The sequence below is a fragment of the Gigantopelta aegis genome, chromosome 8 (assembly GCF_016097555.1).
Source record: "Gigantopelta aegis isolate Gae_Host chromosome 8, Gae_host_genome, whole genome shotgun sequence".
Classification (NCBI taxonomy): Eukaryota; Metazoa; Mollusca; class Gastropoda; order Neomphalida; family Peltospiridae; genus Gigantopelta; species Gigantopelta aegis.
This window is the reverse complement of record NC_054706.1, coordinates 23,805,566-23,826,849: the sequence shown is the minus strand read 5'-3', so window position 1 is coordinate 23,826,849 and position 21,284 is coordinate 23,805,566. Positions and strand designations below refer to the sequence as shown.

General features: G+C 38.6%; 2 protein-coding genes across 3 annotated transcripts in view; one reads left to right on the top strand and one right to left on the bottom strand.

The window, feature by feature from the left end:
* The window catches only part of LOC121379125 (glycoprotein-N-acetylgalactosamine 3-beta-galactosyltransferase 1-like), a 14,521-nt gene extending 6,613 nt beyond the window's left edge, over positions 1 to 7,908 (top strand). For both annotated transcript variants that reach the window (XM_041507606.1, XM_041507605.1), the window contains exons 3-5: positions 178 to 399; positions 3,729 to 4,165; positions 7,287 to 7,908. In XM_041507606.1, the coding sequence (XP_041363540.1) occupies positions 178 to 399; positions 3,729 to 4,165; positions 7,287 to 7,433 (806 nt within the window). In that variant the 3' untranslated portion in view covers positions 7,434 to 7,908. The remainder of the gene's footprint in view (positions 1 to 177; positions 400 to 3,728; positions 4,166 to 7,286) is intronic.
* Positions 7,909 to 9,939: 2,031 nt separating this feature from the next.
* Positions 9,940 to 21,072, bottom strand: LOC121379126. Its single transcript, XM_041507607.1, has 2 exons — positions 20,890 to 21,072; positions 9,940 to 12,800 (listed from the first exon to the last, which is right to left on the bottom strand). The coding sequence occupies exon 2, from the start codon at positions 12,135 to 12,137 to the stop codon at positions 11,136 to 11,138; it is 1,002 nt and encodes a 333-aa protein (XP_041363541.1). The 5' UTR covers positions 12,138 to 12,800; positions 20,890 to 21,072; the 3' UTR covers positions 9,940 to 11,135.
* Positions 21,073 to 21,284: the final 212 nt, after the last annotated feature.

Genomic DNA, 21,284 nt, shown 5'->3' with positions numbered 1-21,284 from the left:
CTTTGTGTGCAGAATATTTTATTCTTGTCCTTTTGATCACTGACATACGGGGTCTACCAACGCTCGGTAGGGTTGGTGTGTGTGTGTGTGTGTGTGTGTGTGTGTGTGTGTGTGTGTGTGTATGTCTGTAAATGACGATTTCTGCATTTTGACATAATAATAATAATATATTTGCAGATGACAATATTCTTGCCAAGAAGCTTGAGAAAACAGTGCGGGTATTGTGTTGGATCATGACGTCACCCAAAAATCTGGACACGCGAGCGGTACACGTGCGTAACACGTGGGGCAAAAGATGCAACAAGTTGCTGTTCTTCAGCTCGGAGACCAACACAACGTTCCCCACCATCGGACTGAACGTGACCGAAGGTCGAAACCACCTGACAGCCAAGACTATAGGTTCGATTAATCCCCTTGCTTAAGCTAGTATAGTCCGTTTACGTCAAAAAAGGAACCGATGTATTACAACGTAATGCTAGTTTCAGACTACCAACTGCCAGCATAAAGTTGACCAACTCGGCGATTGTGTTGTAATTTACCCAACTCCCGACTTACGACGGGTGCACACAGATTAACAACTACTGGGTTATACGACGAGAATCGAGTTGTCAGAGCACTCAGAATATTTGGTATTATTATTATATTTGAGGTGTCGGATAGATTATGTAACCGTTTGTTCACGTGAGAAGATAGAAAATGGCTTAGGCACAATTTTAGCCACTTGCAAATTTTATTAGCCATTTTTTTGTAAAAATTATTTTTAATTAGCCAATGGCTAATTTTGGCAACCGACAGCGCGAGCTTTGGATGTTTTCAGTGTTTGTTTTGGGAAGGGGGTGTTAGGATAGAAATGATTGATTGCCAACTTAACTGTACATTTAAAAAGTGCTTCACATATCCTTTATTCAGTTAAATGGTACAGTTGATTCTGTCAATGGGCATCTTCTTTGATCGGCCTTGAAGCTTGATTGCTCGGCATGTGAATCCCGTTACGTGTAAGCGCCTTCCTGACGGATTAGCGATCCCAGTAGATGTGGTAAAATTACCACACATCAATTGTGAGAAGACGACTGGTCCATTGTTAGGTATTCAGGAAGTGTTTTACCTGTTATGGTGATTAGGTGTGCTTGATATATTGGTACACAAGTTGTTTGCAAGAGGTAGTCGACTGCCACGCTCGGACTTGTGATAATTGTTTTTCTAAAGCAAGGCGTTAGCGGTAATTGATTTAAGGCGCTTCCACGCCGTCAAAGCGCTTAATTTATGGACCATGGTGTGTCGGGCCGCTACGCCTAACGGCCCTGAGGGAACCCCTAAACTAAAGGTGGTATACTAATACCCCCATATTGGTGGAATAAAGTATACATTTTTTTGTCTCGTTGGGGGATTTTAATATTAAAAAAAAAAAACGTATTACATGCACTTCACGGTATATCGAATGAACACGCACAACTAACTAATTTATTCGCGAACGTCAGTGTTCCTTGTTATTCCTGAACGCAGGCCGAATACTGAGGAAATGGTTCCAGTACTTTTATAGTGTAATAAAATATCGCATAATCAGGGCCGTACTTAGAGGAGGTAGCTGCAGCCCCAGACAAAATAATAACGTGCCCTTTGTAGGTAAAAAGTGATCTATTCTTTGGCGTAGCCATGATTTCATATTGGAGATCATGAGTCATGCTTTGGGTCAACAGGTAAATATTAAAAGTGGTAAGTAAAATCTTGTGGTTTGGAAAAAAAAGAAGAATGTTTTATTTAACGACGCACTGAACATATATTTTTTTACGGTTATATGGCGTCAGACATAGGTTAAGGACCACACAGATATTGAGAGAGGAAACCCGCTGTCGTCACTTCATGGGCTACTCTTTTTCGATTAGCAGCAAGGGATCTTTTATATGCACCATCCCACAGACAGGGTAGTACATACCACGGCCTTCGATATACCAGTCGTGGTGCACAGGCTGGAACGAGAAATAGCCCAATGGGTCCACCGACGGGGATCGATCCCAGACCGACCGCGCATCGAGCGAACGCTTTACCACTGGGCTACGTCCCGACCCCATGTGGTTTGGAAGTCATGGCCTCAATATCCCCACCCCCTGGCTACGCTGTGCTTCTATTACTCTTGCGTTGAGTCTGCTAACAACCGGTCACTGCCATCTCAGATCCCATATGTACCGCCTGAAACTGGCAGACACAGATGAATGTCCATGTCAAACAGGACCACAGTCCCCAGAGCACATCCTGCAGGTAACACTATACCAATTAATTTCCAGCTGGGTCGAAGTTCGAGGTGCACCCAACTTTTGATAGAGAAGTTAACACCACAAGTCCTGTGATTGGTTATAAATGTGAGTGTGTTGGTTGTAAAAAAAATTAGTTTCATCTGGGCTAAAAATTTATACAATTTTAATTCATCTAGTACCACTGAGTCAAGTAGCCTTGTGCTTGGAACATGTATGGGGTACATGTAAAAAAAAGTACTAAAATTTTGTGCGAAACTAGGGGTGTTGTAAAAACACCTGGTTATACCGAAAATGAGCCATGAAATACTTTGATGTAGGGGTTGTAGTACTGATGTTTATGGGTCATAGTTTGGTTGATATATTGCATATAGTGTTTTTAAACACAAACGTTAACATGGTCGCCTATGGGATTTGAATTGGTATATTCCAACCTGCAATTCTTTCCCCTCTACGATGAAGCCAGGATAAAACTCTGGCCGAACGGAGCAACACTGTCTGTCTTTGTGTCAAGCTTTGGGGTTCGAAAGAAGATTTGACAGAGACAACGATTTTTATCACGACAACCGGACTCCAAATCTAAAGCATGATTAACTATAGCTTGAACGCAGAAGACGAAGAGTCTGCCAGTTGCACTGTCGCCCCACCTGTTTTAGGCTAGGTACGCCCCTGAGCACGCCACGCCACAGCTTGAACGGTGTATAATAATAGTCGTGTCAAATCCCATAGATTACAAAACCATGTATGTGGCTAAAGCTGTTACGGGTGGGATGTAGCTATATAGATCAGTGGTAAAACTCTCGCATTTAGGGCAATCGATCTTGGATCGATCCCCGTCGGTGGGTCCATTGGGTATGTGCTATTCTGTCTGTAGGATGGAGCATATTATATAATAAAGGATCCCTTGCTACTAATGGAAATCTGTAGCGAGTTTCCTCTCTAAGATTGTATGTCAAAATTACCAAATGTTTGACATTCAATAGCCGATGATTAATAAAGCAATGTGTCTCTAAACAGCGGTGTCGTTAAACAAAACAAACTTTAATTTTATATTGCATTGCATTGCACGTATTGCATGTTTTGTGTTTGTGTCGTGTCGTGTCGTGTTGTGTTGTATTTGTATTTGTATTTGTATTTGTATTTGTATTTGTATTGTATTGTATTGCAATATATTCCAGAGGCGGATCTGGGGGGGGGGGGGGGGGGCACGGGCCCGCCCCCACCCCCTAAATTTTTGCGACAGTTATAGTTTTATTATATATTAATTGCCATCCCCCTCCAAACCTCCCCCAAAGTTCCCTTGGTATTTCGCCTCATGTCATCCCCCCCCCCCCCCCCCCTTAAATAGATTTTCTGGGTCCGTCACAGTATTATATTCTATTTTATTCTATTGTTAGATACTGCATTTTACTGTACAGTCTGTACTGTATTAAAACGAATCCAATCACTGGCCCAATGCTTGTTGTGTTTGTCTTTCAGGAGCGTTCAGGTACGTATACGAACACTTCTACGACGAAGCCGATTGGTTCATGAAGGCTGATGATGATACCTACGTCATAGTGGAAAACCTGCGTTACTTCCTGTCCGACCACAACACCAGCCAGCCAGTCTATTTCGGTCACAAATTCAAGAAAATGGTCAAACAAGGTTACTTCAGTGGCGGCGCTGGATACGTTTTAAGCAGACAGGCTCTGAAGACCTTTGTGGAAAAGGGTTCCAACACAACCATCTGCAAACAAGATGGCGGCGCGGAGGATGCCGAGATAGGGAAATGTATGTCCAAGCTGGGGATAGTAGCAGGAAACTCCACGGATATGTTAGGGAGGAGCCGCTTCCATTGTTTTGACGCAGAAACGCATTTGTTTGGTGGTTACCCTAAATGGTATTATAATTACGACGCGGACGGCGCCAAACAGGTGAGGAAATGAGAAATTAAAATGTAATATTTAAAGTCGCTGACCCTAGTTTTAAATACTACCGCGTGATTTTTCACTATTACACCCGTATTTTTTATAATGGAAATTATACATTACTTACATTTTATTGTTTAGAGTGTCCATTTCTAAATATACAAAGTGTTTCTGGTTATCCTGGTGTGTGTATGTGTGTGTGTCTATGTGCGTGTGTGTATGTGTGTGTGTATTTGTGTGTTGTGTGCGTGTTTGTGCGTGCATGCGTGTGTGTATGGGTGTGCGTGTGTGTGTACGCGCGTGTGTGTGTGTGATACTATGAAATGTATTTGTCATAATTCTAAACACGCACGTATTTCTGAGAAGTAACGGGCATGGAGATAAGCTCTGGTCTATTTTTAGAGGGTATTTTCCCGTTCCCTGTTACAGGTTTGTCGATTACCCACATTTAGTGTCCATTTTTAGGGTTGAAACTAAAGTCTGTCACTTTAAAGAAACTGTTCTGAACTGGTTTTCGCTGTAGCATGTTTTAAATATCGTGAAGAACCGCGAACCGGACAACCCCATAAACCGGTCTATCTGCATACAACTGAACCCTAGGCATTAAAGGGACATTCCTGAGATTGCTGCAATTTTTAAGATGTTATCGACTAACAGAGACTTTTTAACGATTGTAATTACATATCAAATATATTTTTCTGCATAAAATATTAGTGGCTGTATATTAAACGTTTTTTTTATCGGTCTAATATTTGTATTTGGTTAAATTTCATTTTATTTCCTAAAATAAAAAAATTTCGTACGTACAAAATTATTTGAATACAAAATCCAGTTTGGGCTTCTTACAAATATTAAGACGACCAGAAACACATTGAATATACAGACACTGACATTCTAAACAGGAAAATATATTTAATATATAAGTTTAATCGTAGAAATATTTTATTAGTCGAAAACATCTTACAATGCAGAAAACTCGGAAATGTCCTTTTAAAATACTTTTGTTGAATTAAGAAGACCTTCCTAAAAAAAACTAAGTACACAAATGAGAAAAAGACATTCAAAGTAGTTTTATGTATAGTGAAATGTATACACGGCGGCCATTTTAAACTGTGCGCACTATATTAAATGGTGTGTAATATTAAATAAAACCAAATAAACAAGTTTCACACCGCTGTCATTGTCAGTCTCGTCTGCTTCATAGATTCATTGCATAATAGTTTTGGTGACGTCACTTGTCACGAGTCACTCTTGAAAAACAATAGCCCGGTTTACGGGAGTAGCTGAAGAATGTCATCATTAGACTACGACATGCATTGAATCTTTTCACAACAGAAAATGGCATGGATATTAACATATGTTGGTTGATGTTGACAATAAAGTGAACAAGGTAAAATATTATTTCATCAAATCGATCGTACATTACAATGCGCGTGTGCAGAAACCATTTTTCTTTAATAGGCCGGTTCACGGTTACTCGAGGATATACAAACACTGATATTCTAAACAAAAATGATATAGTTAATTTATATTTATATATTTATATTTATAAGGACGGTATCTTTAATAGTTTACAAATGACAGGTGATGAACTGATATTTAAAATGTTGTATTGTTAAACCTGTGATAGTTATGACTTATAAGTGATATTAATAGTTAAAATGCAACTTAAACGTACATATTGATTTATTCAGTAATGTGTTTGCTAAAGTCTAAAACATCAATCGAAATCTATGCAAGGCTAATTTAATTTAACAGTCTTCTGGCACAGATTTACTCTTATATTTAGGGTACTTGGCAGGTGTCCCCTAAAGGAAATGTTTTATTTAACGACACACTCAACACATTTCAGACATATGGTTAAGGACCACACAGATATTGAGAGAGGAAATCTGCTGTCGCCACTTCATGGGCTACTTTTTTCGATTAACAGCCAGGGATATTTTATATGCATTATCCCACAGACAGGGTAGTACATACCACGGCCTTTGATATGCCAGTCGTGGTGCACGGGCTAGAACGAGAAATAGCCCAGTGGGCCCACCGACGGGGTTCGATCCCAGACCTACCTCGCATCGATCGAGCGCTTTACCACTGGGCTATGTCCCGGTCCGTGTGTTCCCTAAAAGTGAGTCCGGGTCTGGGTCTGGCGAGTGACGAGTGTGGCAATGACGTCATGACTGGTGTATTTTGACGTCTGCGTCTGTAGCTGTGACGTGTTACCAATATATACTAATTAGTTCATATTTTTAGATAAATTTACATCTATAAACACCAACAAATAAGTATGACAAATCAATATTGATTAATAAATTCCTTTCCTTTTGTTTATTAGAAAAATTAAAGAGTCAGGTACGAATATTAGTCTGGCAATGTGAAAACAGCTCATGTTCTATGTCGTCTGTTGCCAGATCTGTAGTTGGCGCCAGCACAGACGCGGTGTGTTTTGTCACATTCGATTCAGTGCGTTTCATTTTCGACTGGTACCATACTCGCCAGACCAAGACCCAGGTCCGATGTGTTTTGGGCCTGTGAGAAACAAATAGGAGACACTTGGTATTAGAGGCCAAATTTCAGTCATTATTAGCGTAGACATTAAATAATAGCCATGGTACCTCCCATCTTCATAAATCAAGGCTAATATTCGTTCCTCGTATTCAGCCTTGATACATGTCGTCAAGAAATCATGCCACAAAATGCTTAAATTTCATTGGATGCGATGAGATCTGATTGCAACGAATCGCAACGCTCCTTATAGATTCCCTTGTTATTGTAAACAAAGATGGCAGCGTCAGCGTCCGTGGAAACGTGTCGTGTTTGTCACGATATGTTAAAAAAAAGGTTTTGGCGGTTAATTTTTGATATTGCTTTCAAGATTGTCACATGTTACCGATGCTGTGATTGGTCAGCGATGTCATCGTGTAAGGGACATAATCGGTGTTACAAATTTTCTTCCAATAGAGGGCGCTAGTAGTGGATATCAGTAATCTTGACTACATGTATCATGGCTGAATACGAGGAACGAATATTAGCCTTGATTTATGAAGATGGGTACCTCCCCATTTGATCCATTCTCAAACAGTTCTCAGTAAATAATTGTTTTTTTCTTTCTTTCTATCTTTTACAGGGACAAGAAAACATAAGTGACTATGCTGTGTCGTTCCATTACGTGAGACCTCTCAAAATGTACTCTATGGAATTCTTTGTTTATCACTTACGGCCATATGGAATTATTTCGCAGACTCAGAGTCTCAATTTTGAAAAGGGATTGTGATAAACTATGTAAATCTGTGGAAAAAAAATAGTAATATAATATTTAAAACTTGTGGAAATAAGGTTTGCCCAATGGAAAATGTCATTAAAATCGGATCGTAAAATTATATTAAGATCCGATTTGAAACGTGTGCGGAGATCGATCGTTTGCGATCACTAGCTAGACTGGTTTTGCGTCCATCAATGAATGAATGTATATTATACATGCATACCAAATTTTATTAGCCTTAAGCTTTCTAGCTCAAAGGAATACATTTCATATACAATTCAATAATACTTGACAATATTAGTGGTGCATATGTTGAAGGACAATTAAATATGTAGCTAGTAACGAATGAATAATGCATTTTAAATATATTTTCCAATATTACAAAGGCCTTTTTTTATTAGTAACGGACAACAACTCCACAAGTTTAAACAGACCCGTAGGGACGGTGTGAGTTGTGCGTGTGTGTTGGGGGGGGGGGGGGGGGGGGGGGGGAGAGGTTACACAAAATGACACCCCTTTTTGACGGCGAAAATGTACGGGGTTTTCCTACTCTTTATATATAATGATAAAACTATGGTTTGTGCCCTCCCCCACCCCACCCCCACTAGAGGCTGTGACCCACTAGAGATTTTGCCCCGCCCCCCCCCCCCCACACACACACACACCAGATCTCGTTCCTAAGGGCTATTAAACATATGACGTGTGTATACACACACACACACACACACACACACACACACACACACAGATATATATATATATATATATATATATATATATATATATATATATATATACTAATGGAAATAAATAAGGGATCACACAAATAGTAAAAGGAAATAGGAAATGGTGACTTTGTCCAAACACCCTGAATCTAAAGTGTCAGATGTTGATTGTGTCACTAGCAGTCTCGGACTCTTGTTAACGTAGAGGTTTCAGGCACGTCTGTCCTGGGTCCGATCGCCTGCATGGGACAGAAAGTATTTAATTAGGGAGACAATTTTTTAATTATTATTGGCAGTCAAGAGGCGAAAGGTTTCGGGAAGGACAACATCAATTCACTTGTGCAAGATAATCGGTATTGCCTCTTAGTTCGTTGAGTATTCTCTAATGGTTCCCTTATTTCTTTCCACCAGTGTGTATATTGTATACATATATATATACAGTAAAATACTCTTATATACAATAAAATACTCTTATAACGAAACCGGCCTCGATGGCGTCGTGGTTAGGCCATCGGTCTACAGGCTGGTTGGTACTGGGTTCGGATCCCAGTCGAGGCATGGGATTTTTAATCCAGATACCGACTCCAAACCCTGAGTGAGTGCTCCGCAAGGCTCAATGGGTAGGTGTAAACCACTTGCACCGACCAGTGATCCATAACTGGTTCAACAAAGGCCATGGTTTGTGCTATCCTGCCTGTGGGAAGCGCAAATAAAAGATCCCTTGCTGCTAATCTGAAAGAGTAGCCCATGTAGTGGCGACAGCGGGTTTCCTCTGAAAATCTGTATGGTCCTTAACCATATGTCTGACGCCATATAACCGTAAATAAAATGTGCTGAGTGCGTCGCTAAATAAAACCTTTCTTTCTTTCTTTCTTATAACGAACTGCATGGGACCAGGAACATCGGATCGTTATAGCAGTAGTTCGTTGTAAACATTTACAGAAGTTAGCCGTTTTCATTCAGGAAGTCCGACATTTTAGATTTTTCGAATTTAAACACTATAAACACAAGAATTAGTGGGGTGGGTTTTTTTTTAATATTTCATTTATTATCACCAATAGAAGCAAAATATGCAAATAAATACAGTATGTTGAATCAAATGAGTGTTAGTCAGTCACGTCTTGAAACAAAGTTGCTTATTTTGTCTGCTTAGTGATCGCTGACCTCATAGCCTGCAGGGCTGTAGCGATGTCGGCAATCGAATGAAACGGGCATAGCTACATCAACTATACTTTGGAAACACAGTGTTATCGTGTCCGTCATGATTGCACATCTACCGAATACTGTTCAACATTTCATAATATTTGTGTTACCTACCTTCAAAACAAAATATCCGATTATTTAACGCTAATTACAATGACTGTATAGTGAGTTATATATATATATATATATATATATATATATATATATATATATATATATATATATATATATATATATAAAGATACATTTGTATATATATTGAAAGTAAATACATGTACAATGGACATTTTAAAATAAAATGACGATCTTTCAATACCAGATATATCTACCTTGTTTAACAAGCACCTGGAAGTAAGAGTAACGATATAGTAATGATATTCTAAGATTGTATTGCAAGCAAAACGTATCAACATACGTTGCATTTAGGAGAGTTGTCTAGTATATTGTTACCGGCCTCGGTGGTGTTGTGGTTAAGCCATCGGACATAAGGCTGGTAGGTACAGGTTTCGCAGCCCGGTACCGGCTCCCACCCAAAGCGAGTGTTAACGACTCGGTGTGTAGGTGTAAGGCTACTACACCATCTTCTCTCTTACTAACCACTAACAATTAACAACTAACCCACTGCCCTGGACAGACAGCCTAGATAGCTGAGGTGTGTGCCCAGGACAGCATGTTTGAACCTTACATATAAGCATGAAAATAAGTTGAAATTAAAAGTATATTGTTGAATAAATGTGCTGGAATAGGGTAAGGTATGAAAACCAGTCCAATTGTTCCCGAGAGCGAATTTAATTCAGCATATTATAATATGTGGTCCATTATGATATAAAATGCAAATAAATAAAAAATAAAGTGAGTTTGTGTTTATTTCCGATTTGCTGTTTACTTTATTCAAAACAAAAAGAGGAGATTGATGATAGTACCAGGGCCGTAGCTTGGGGGGGGGGGGGGGGGGGGGGGGTAAGGGGGGCAATCCCGAAAGCATTATAGAAACTTGAAGCAAATTCTCTTCTTAACTGTTCACGGAATTTTAGACTATTAACTACTCGGTTGCCCCCCAACAAAAAATCCTTGCTACGGTCCTGAGTACCGTAGTTCCCATACTTAACCCAGGTGTGTAGAAACAGGTGGGGTTGTGCAGGGTGAGTGTGGTATAGGCCCAAATCCTTTGCCTTTTGTCCTACCATACGTATATACCCAACAAATGTGCTCGTGCCACTACCACCCCTGCATACTGACCCCTAAACACATCAACTGGTCTAACTGGTAGTGGTTTATAACTTTATCCTCGCATACAAATGTAAAGAATAGTACTAGTGAACAATTGTACACCAGCACATTGATCTGTGTTCCATATCGCCGGTGATGATGATGTTGATGAAGAGTGTACAATGTTTTAAGGCCTTTAAAAGGCAGTATCATACGGCAGCATTCCTTCTTATGTATACATTCTTATTTAATTTATCCCGAAACGTATTTTATTTAACCAGCTATAAAGACGTGTTTTCTTATCTGAGAATATAATAAATGGCAACACTTAATAGCCAACATAACTATGTAAATTACTACCAAAGCATGAGCATGTATATGTATTGTTATATTATGTTGTACATAAAATATTGTATTGTCATGGAGGCATGTCATGGTAACTAAAATCCATTAACAAGAAGAGAAGAAATATCCAAATAAAGAAGTAAAATTAGTTAACCAAAGTATTTGATGTACATAATGAACACCTTTTTTCTTCACGAATCGTTCTTCTTTCGTTTTATTTTAAAGGTATTTATCAAAAGACAATTCCGCGTTCCTTCATAAACTCCATCGCTTTCAGTTCTATTTTCGGTTTCGCTTCTTTCGGTGTTCTGGGTGGCAAGTGCAAAGATTCTAAATTCCCCACAACTGATTTCAGGTCCATCGGCGCCGCATTCGACTTAATGGGGCAGAGCGCATGCTCCAGATGAGAGTACCTTGGATCACGAATCGTACTTCCGGTAATGGCGCCTAAAACTTTTTCGTTTTTCTTTTTTGTCCACGAATTAGAGGACGAATCATCTTCGTCGCATTCCTTCAGTGCGGAGCTGAACGCTTGAGACACTGCCGACATTGTGGCCACCGCCTTTATTGACCTTGCCAGTCTGGATGCGGCCTGCGTCGGCTGGACAGTGACTTCATTTGGGAGGAACGTCTGATGACGTGAAAAACATGCAGGTTTGCCCTTTCCGGCTCTGCTCTCTATTTCTGTCACCAACTGGGGTCTAAATGTCACAACTCGCGTTTTCTCCGCAGACGTCATGTTCTTCACTTCTTTCGGCCGGTCCCTTCCGTTTTTCGGGTCCATTCTCTCCAGCAGAGCAAAACGAGCGTTGGTGTGCAACCTCGTATGCGGGGCCGACTTGACGCTGATGATGCTGCTGGCGACGTCGCTCCGAGAGTCGCTGTAGTTGGGCGTTTCAAACGAGTGTCTCCGCATGGTTCCGGTCTGGGCCGAGTAGTGCCGAACCGTGGTGGCTTTCTTCATTATCTTGTCCATGAACATTTTCTTCTCGTACGCGTTCTGCAACAGGAATTTGTGTCTCTCTTTGGAGAGTTCCCACAGCTTCGACCTCAGCATCCGCTCCTCGGTGACGTTGTCTGACAGCTGTCCCGCCATGCGCAGCGCCTCGTGACTGGCACCGAGGGTGTCCGTGTCTCTCTTGGCCCACGCTTCCATCTCTTTGGTCGCGTTCGATTTGTTGCTGGTAAATTTGGATTTCATCCTCGCTGGGGCGCTTTTGGGTTTAGGATGCATTGGTATAGATGATTGAGGAGTTTGCGTGGAAACTGATCTTTGAATATAATTTATCACATGTCTTCAGAAAGTATGCTGTATATTAGGAATGGTTTTCTTCCTTGAAATCAACCCAGTCGATAATATAATGACAGGGTGCCATTTCAGTTATAGTGATATAGGTCTAGTGATCAGTTCAAAGTTTTGAAGTTTTAGACCAGCAACATACTCGTCAGGATACAACACATGCACGATAACAGTAAAGGCGTACGGGTAACAAACTGCCTGGAACTTACTAACGTGAACACATTTTCATTGGAATTCAGTTGGTGCCCAGAACAGACGTGTTTGAACATCCAGTGGATGTTAACGCGTATCACGTGGTTGATTACTTGTCTGGAACTCTTCAGTTTTCCTTGTACGCCTCCTTGATCTTCTTTAGCGTGTTTCCTTCACATATTTTAATTCTTTCACACACGTCCCACGTGTCCCTCTTCCACTGTCATCTTCGTGGGTCTTCGGATGTTTACCCACCTTCGTTCACAGACTGTCGTCCACAGACCAACAATTTGGTCTCGACGATCAAGAACGTAGTCTCGTTAAGCAAGAACGCAGACACGCAATACTCTTCAAGTAGGATGTATGATTAACTCTTTCGTGGCGAACAGCAAACTGAGTCCAAGTCTGAAAAAAAAATGCACGTCATAAGTGGATTTGTTTAGTTAATCTCTCTCATAAATGTAACAATGGACGAATCGGATATTTACTCAGTGAAGTCGTGCAAATATTCTAAATATACATACATGTAGCAGAGGCGGATCTAGGGGGCTGCTAAATTTTGCGACAGTTATAATTTTATTATATATTAATTTTCTTCTTTTTTATTTACGATCCCCTCCAAACCTCCCCCAAAAGTCCCTTGGCATTCCGTCTCATATCCCCTGCGCGTGCTGTAACCTGACCGTGGTGCAGGGGTGTAACATTCTCTTTGAGAATGGCCAATACAGCACAAAATTGAAATTTTGAGTAAAAGTCAGTATCTATCTGTGATATTTGTATTTTTGTACAGTTCTTTACACTGTTTTTATTTCAGTCTTGAATTCTTATATTGATGTTCATCATCACTTTATTTGTTTGCATTACCATAGTTTGACACCCAATAGCCGATGTATTTTTCGTGCTGGGGTGTCGTTAAACATTCATTGATTCATTCATTTATTCCGTCTCATATCATTAACCCCACAAAAATAGATTTTCTGGATCCGCCACTATGTAGTATACATATAGCGTCCTATACCGTGTGATCGTCTAAAGCATATACTCCTCAAAGAAAGCGGTTTAAATGTCATAATGTGCCGTAATTCAGTTAAATAGACCAGTTGCGTAACTGTTGCAAAAATAACGCACCCATAACATGAGGTGTGCTGGAAACAAAACATTCGATTAGTTACCATGTCAAAGTTCAAAATAAAAACGGATACTGTGTATAGCCTTAAGCTTACTAGAACGCCTGTAGGGTGTATACTACCAAATCAAATCCCATAGACGACAATAGTAACATATGTGGCTAAAACTGGGGGTCAAGCTGCTCGTTTCTGAGATAACGCGTAGCGTCTATGACTACCCTAGTTTCGCACAAAATTCGAGTACGTTTTTTTTATAGGTACCCCATACATGTTTCAAGCACAAGGCTACTTGACACACTGGTACTAGATGAAATAAAATTGCACATTTTTTTTACCCAGATAAAACTATTATTTTTTACAACCAACACACTCACATTTATAACCAATCACAGGACTTGTGGTGTTCACTTCTCTATCAAAAGTTGGGTGCACCTCCAACTTTGTCCCAGCCGGAAGTTATTTGGTTTAGTACTACCTGTAACACGCAGAAAGGACAAAGAGTAGACCCTAAATGTTGGAAGTCAGTAATATTAAAACATGTCTGAAGATGGCGGCAACTGGGAGGGATGGGGGTAGTTATTTGTATAACTGTGGATCCAATGTTTCCTACGTCTGTGTTTGTGTAAATAGAGGGTGGTTTTGGGGTTTCATTAATTTTAATTTATTAATTTTTCTATATCTAACTAACGTTCAAGTACATTGTCCGGGGAACACGTTTTAACTGTTTGGATTGTCTGTCAAAGACAGTTAAAAACTTAAAAGTTTGTTTTATTTAAAGACATCACAAGAGCACGTTGATTTATTAATGATCGAGTATTGGATGCCGAACATTTGATAATTCTGACGGTTAATCTTAATAAAAAGAAAACTGGATACATTATTTTCCACTAACAGAACAGAACATATCAAGGCCTTTGGTATAACAGTCGTGGAGCACGGCTTGGGACGGGCTCACCAAGTGGATTCGATCCTACGACCAAAGAACATTGCTGACTGAGTCAGATCCCGTCTCCGTCTCTCTCTCTCTCTCTCTCTCTCTCTCTCTCTCTCTCTCTCTCTCTCTCTCTCTCTCTCTCTCTCTATATCTCTCTATATATATATATATATATATATATATATATATATATATATATATATATATATACTAGTATATACATATACATATCTATATACTAGTATATATATATACATATACATATACATATACATATACATATCATTGTTTCCTATTTTACAACCAACTCGAGTTCCCAATTTTAGCTTACTGCATATATAAATAATAAATACATACATACATACATAAAGAATTAATCTCCAAAGTGATTACTATTGCACATGCTCTATATGCAGACATAAACGACAGATGGCACTTTTGTCACAAATCTATACTCGAGTGAATACTGTAAATCCCATGTGATATTGGATTGATAATTAACAGCAGTGGGGGTCTGAGCTGTTAGAGATATATACACAAAGTGATTGAATTAAAAACATATTACAGATGCGAGATAGGGTGTGTGGGTATCTATTTAATATAACATTCCTAATACTAAGACCCGAAGCACATCGACGCTTGGTCTGGGTCTGGTGAGGATGGAAGGCACAAAATATACCGCATGTCCTATGTCGTCTGCTGCCAGATCTTGGCGCCAGCACGGGTCTATCAGTGCGTTTCTTTTTACAACTGGTACCAAACTCGCTAGATCCTGACCCAGACCCGTGTTCGGTGTGTTTTGAGCTTAATATAAATGAGATCCAAATATGAATCACTTCTATGTTACATAACATCTAGAGGTGCAGTTACTATAGTTAGAGCAAATATTGCGATTCGAAATGTGTACCTAACAACCTAATATTCCGCTAATGGGCTGATCACAGAACAAACAGAGTATGCATTCATTACCAAAAGTAGTACAGCAACAAAATTATAAACGTAACTCACAAATTGTATACATGTATTCTATATATTATATATATTTTAAAGCCTTATTTGCTCTATATTCTAGGTGTAAAACTTTGAGTGTGAATTGTAAAACAATGTTTGATACATATGTCAGCAGTATTTGATGTGAAGTATGGGGGTTTAATAAAGGTAGTGATGTAGCAAATGCCAATGTTGCATTTAGAGTTTTGTAAAAGGTTATTAGGAGTGAAGAAATCTACTTGTAATATTATGGTATACTTTGAACTTGGAAGAATTCCAATGGAATCTATACGTCTGTTTCGCACATAGGTAAAATACTAGTTTAAATTACTTCCAACAAAAAACTGTATTCTTAAAGAAGCGTACAAAGTACTGTTGGATCTTTCAGAGGGACCGGCCTCGGTGGCGTCGTGGTTAGGCCATCGGTCTACAGGCTGGTAGGTAATGGGGTTCGGATCCCAGTCGAAGCATGGGATTTTTAATCCAGATACCGACTTCAAACCCTGAGTGAGTGCTCAGCAAGGCTCAGTGGGTAGGTATAAAACCACTTGCACCGACCAGTGATCCATAATTGGTTCAACAAAGGCCATGGTTTGTGCTATCCTGCCTGTGGGAAGCGCAAATAAAAGATCCCTTGCTGCCTGTCGTAAAAGAGTAGCCTATGCGGCGACAGCGGGTTTCCTCTAAAAAACAGTGTCAGAATGACCATATGTTTGACGTCCAATAGCCGATGATAAGATAAAAAATCAATGTGCTCTAGTGGCATCGTTAAATAAAATAAACTTTACTTTTAAAGGGAAATTCAGTTCAAAAGTTTAATTGGGTAACCTTTTTAAAAAATAAAATTTTGCTATTAGGTTTCGGCGATTTGTGGGGAAATCAACAATTTATATGTGGGAAATATGTTTTGCTATTAATTAAAACTTGTATTTTTGATCAGGCGAAGCAGAATTTATTTAGTTTATTAAATACGTCACCAAAGTGTATTTTATATAAGCATGTTGTTGACAACTTGTGTTTACAGTATTATTTACAAAAATATATTCCTAAACAAAAGCGTACATTTTTAACTAAATTAAGATGATCAGCACACGTTTTGGCTCTGGAAACGGGAAGGTATAGAAACATAGAAACAACAAAAAGAACTTGTATTTATTGAAATCGGAATAAAGTTGAGGATGAATATCATTTTAGATAGGACAATATAAGAAGTAAATATATATATATTAAAAAAAAGGTTTTATTGGAAAAGACCGCCAGCCTATCAAGTTATCTTGTTGTTAAAGGGACATTCCTGAGTTTGCTGCAATTTTTAAGATGTTATAACAGACTTTTTAACGATTGTAATTGAATATCAAATATATTTTTTCTGCATAATATTCGTGGCTGTATATTAAACGTGTTTCTGATCGTTCTAAAATTTGTATTAGGTTAAATGTCATTTTATTTCCTAAAATATATACCGTACGAAATTATTTGAAGACAAAATCCAGTTTGGGCTTCTTATAAATATTAAGAGGACGAGAAACACATTAAATATACAGACACTGATATTCTAAACAAGAAAATATATCTAATATGTAAGTTTAATCGTTGAAATAGTTTATTAGTCGGAAACATCTTACAATGTAGCAAACTCAGGAATGTCCTTTTAAGTGTTGAAAATATTAAAGAATTAAATCAACTTAGTAAATATTTATTTGAATGTTACAAAATACGAGCCACGTTATGTATAGTATGATTAGTCAGAATGATTAATTTAAATGTATATGTATGTATATATGCATATATGTATGTGCATTTATATGTGTATTTTTATATTGTATTCTCCTGCACTACACTATATTGTGCAGTCATGGTATGTAAGGTATGTGGGTGTTTATATTGTATTCTTCTGCACTACACTATATTGTGCAGCCATTGTATGTAAGGTATGTGGTTTTTTCAATCTAATTAAAATTAGCTCCACTATTACATGTAGATCTAACAGCAGCCCGTTGGAGCTCATGTCCAGTTGACCTTTTATTCGACCAATCAAAACCTTACTTGCAAAATCATGCCAGTGATTTAAAAAGAATTTGAAAACATTCGGGATTATGGTGAGGGTATACGAAATGATTCGGGTGAATTACGAAGTATGCCGGAAACTAATTTCAATATAAAATTTTATATAAAATTCGTTTCAAGACGAAAAAAAAAACGTGATGGTATAGCCATAAAATCTGTTTATACTAGTATACAATCCAGAGTTTATTACTGCACTTCCCCCCTGTTATTTTAATGTTGAAATAGACCAACAAGTTCGCCTATTACATAAATAGTCTCGCCCGATATTTTTAGAATTTGTATGCTCCCGAATAACGCTATAAACGGCGAAGTGTAATTGGTCGATATTTGAATTGTTATTTATAGATGAAATGTCACCTGGACATGGGAGTCTACGCAATGCTGTTAGATCTACCAGGGTAGACCCAGTAGAGCTAATTTTAATCAGATTGGTGTTTTTTTGTACCGATGATCTGTAAAGCTGTAGGTAAATAAAGAATTGAATTGAATTAATATTCTATATATTAAAAACAAACCCACGACGGTTCTTTGTGGTAGCAGTTACGACCCGGTCGAAACGTCCCTTTAACTCTTCTTTGTACAGAGATATGATTTTTTTAAATTATGGTAATTGTTTTGTTCATATCAGATTGTATACTAGTGCATTATCTATAAATGTTAAATGTTAATAATCATAAGAAACATAAACTAACAAGTTTCCAATTTTAAAGATGAAATTTAGAGAATATTGGTGTGGGGTGGGTTTAATCATATAACTAATTAGAACAGATTATCCTGATTAGTTTTCTTTCTATGACACGCGATTATTCGATATTTTGCAGATGCATGTCGTATAACAATTAGCCATGGGCGACAGAAACAATGGGACTTTGCCGATCTCTGTTTCAATTGATATAACTTGTATAATTTTTATTTTAGTGTAGATCATATTAATATACTTAACTTTGACAATAGCCGATGTGTTTCGCACTGAAGTGTCGTTAAACATTTATTCATTCATCCATCCATCCATGCATGCATTCATTCATTCATTCATTCATTCATTCATTCATTCATTCATTCATTCATTCATCCATCCATCCATCCATCCATCCATTCATTCATTATGAAGCGTGATGTTTGTCATATCAAGACAGTTGAACATACACACATTAATAGCGAAGAACCTCGAGTTTATTGAAACAGTATTTGTGTTTGTATTTTGCATTAGAAAACGATGTTATAGACAGGAAATAAAAGGAAATGTTTTATTTAACGGCGCACTCAACATACGTGTATTTTATGTACGGTTATATGGCGTCGGACATATGGTTAAGGACCATACATATATTGAGAGAGGAAACCCGCTGTCGCCACTTCATGGGCTACTCTTTTCGATTAGCAGCAAGGTTTTTTTTATATGCATCGTCCCACAGACAGGATAGCACATACCACGGCCTTTGATATACCAGTCGTGGTGTACTGGCTGGAGCGAGAAATATCCCAATGGGCCCACCGACGGAGATCGATCCCAGACCGACCGCGCATCAAGCGAACGCTTTACCACTGGGCTACGTCCCGACCCTTATACGACGGAGAGACGATACTAGAGTTTTAATGGTCGAACACTGCTTTGATGAACGTCACCATCATAAGTATTAATTTGTTGCCAACCCCTACCCTCCCCCCACCCCCGTTCCCAACACACACCTCCAAAGATTCGCCCATGGTGATTATGTTTAATGCTAATGCAGTTTAATCTGAAACCCAACGCTGAATGTCTTACATGAATTGGTTATAAATTTCGGAGACTAATTTCGAAGTGCTTCGCTTGGAGGCAGTCTTAACTTGCTAAATAACGAAATAGCAGAGAGCATTAGCGAGCTTTAACCAGAGCCTCAACATTGGTATGTAAAAAGGTCATACATGGTACGTGTTATCCTGTCAGAGGAAAGGAACTACGTGTACTGGGGTCATGGGATATCAAGATGTATTCAACAACTCCATGGGCAGATCCAGGATTTTATAAAGGGGGGAGGGGGGGGTGTCACAAAATTCTAAAAAGGTCAAGTTTGGGTTTGTCAAGAAGGAAATGTTTTATTTAACGACGCACTCAACACATTTTATTTACGGTTATATGGCGTTGGTAGTTTGTCAAAGTTAAATGAACCGTGCTCCATGAAAATGTTTTTAATAAGGATGCTCAAAGACGCGTGTCCATGATACCTTTCGTCATTTATAAAACACTAGGATTTTGTTTTATAATACATATAACGTAAAACAATACACCACTAAATCTTTTAGCATGCTTCTTCTGAATATAAATGATATCTGAATATTGTCAGTTTAGTCTCTCGGATGAAATATATATATGGGTTCAGTTTTATTTAAAGGTACAGACCCTAGTTTTCAAACACTAAGGCATATTTTTCAACTAGACCCTGGTTTCAACCCATAAAAATGGACACTAAGTTTGGTTAATTTACAAACCTGTAACAAATTATGGATACAACCGAGTGAAACAAGAGTCTGTGACGTTAAAATACCCTTAAAAACAGACTAAACTGTGACTCCATAACCGTTACTTCTCAGACGCACGTGCTTTTTTAAAAATATGAAAAATGCATTTTGTGGTATTAGAAACACCAGGATGACAAGAAACACTTCGGTTGTACGGAAATGGATAATTTAAACAATAAAGTATAAGTAATGTTGCTTTCAGTCATCATAAACGGCTCTAATAGTGGAATATATGCCTTAGTGTTTAAAAACTAGGGTTTGTCCCTTTAAGACAACTAAAAAAAAAACAACTATAAAACCCACCCATCCACTGCATAAAAATAACGAAACAAAACAAAGCAAACCACACCCCAACATACTGTTATTGAATTTAAACAAGCACGAGCCAATTTCTGCGACTAGTATTTATACCAGTGGTTCATATACACGTATTTGGTATCAATATCAATCCGAAACCTTTTGCTAACAAAATAATTATAACACTTGCATATTTTCCAAAATATTTATACATGAAGTAAATCATTTGTTTCGTTTTTAAAAAAGGGCATTCGCAGTAGGGGTGTGGGGATGTACCTCCCTTACTTAAACACCATACTACTTTCATACTGATGTTTGGGGGGCGGGGGGGGGGGGGGGAGGCAGTTGTTTTGTTTTGTATGTTTTTAAACCTGATTTTAAATTTTAAAGGGAACCTTTTCATATTTTTAGGATTGTCCCACACCCACCACTGTCTACAGCCATGCTTTACGCCATCCAGAAAAATAAGCTATTAAAACGCATGTGCCGTTTTTGATGTCCCGATATATGTAAACAGCATACAGAAATCAATATCATGTCATAATGTCGTCATACAAGCTTCGTATATACATGTACTCACCCGTGGATCTACCATACATCTCTTCAATATCGAGTTCAGTACTACTGTTCAGATTAATTATGTAAAACTCTTCTTACAGCATATTGCAGAGCTATCTTAGGGCTACAGTCTATCCATAAACATGTTGCACAGTTGGTTCGTGGGTCCAAGTAGTCCTCGAAATATATTCCCCTCTAGAATTGTTAGCAGCCAGGATCAGTTTAACATGAACTTAATCTACCGCGTTACCCGACCCGAATCCCCCTTGTGTTCTAATTACCCTGTATTGTTACATGAACATATGACCAACAGCGGTCTTATTTCCTTGGCTAACAAAGGGGAATACGCAAGTCGCAGGGGAGGATCCAGGAAATATGTGGGTGGGTGCTAGTTTAATATGAATGGGATTTCTTCTC

Coding starts and splice junctions, on each gene's coding strand:
- LOC121379126 (XM_041507607.1), bottom strand. CDS start 12,137: ATGCATCCTAAACCCAAAAGCGCCCCAGCGAGGATGAAATCCAAATTT.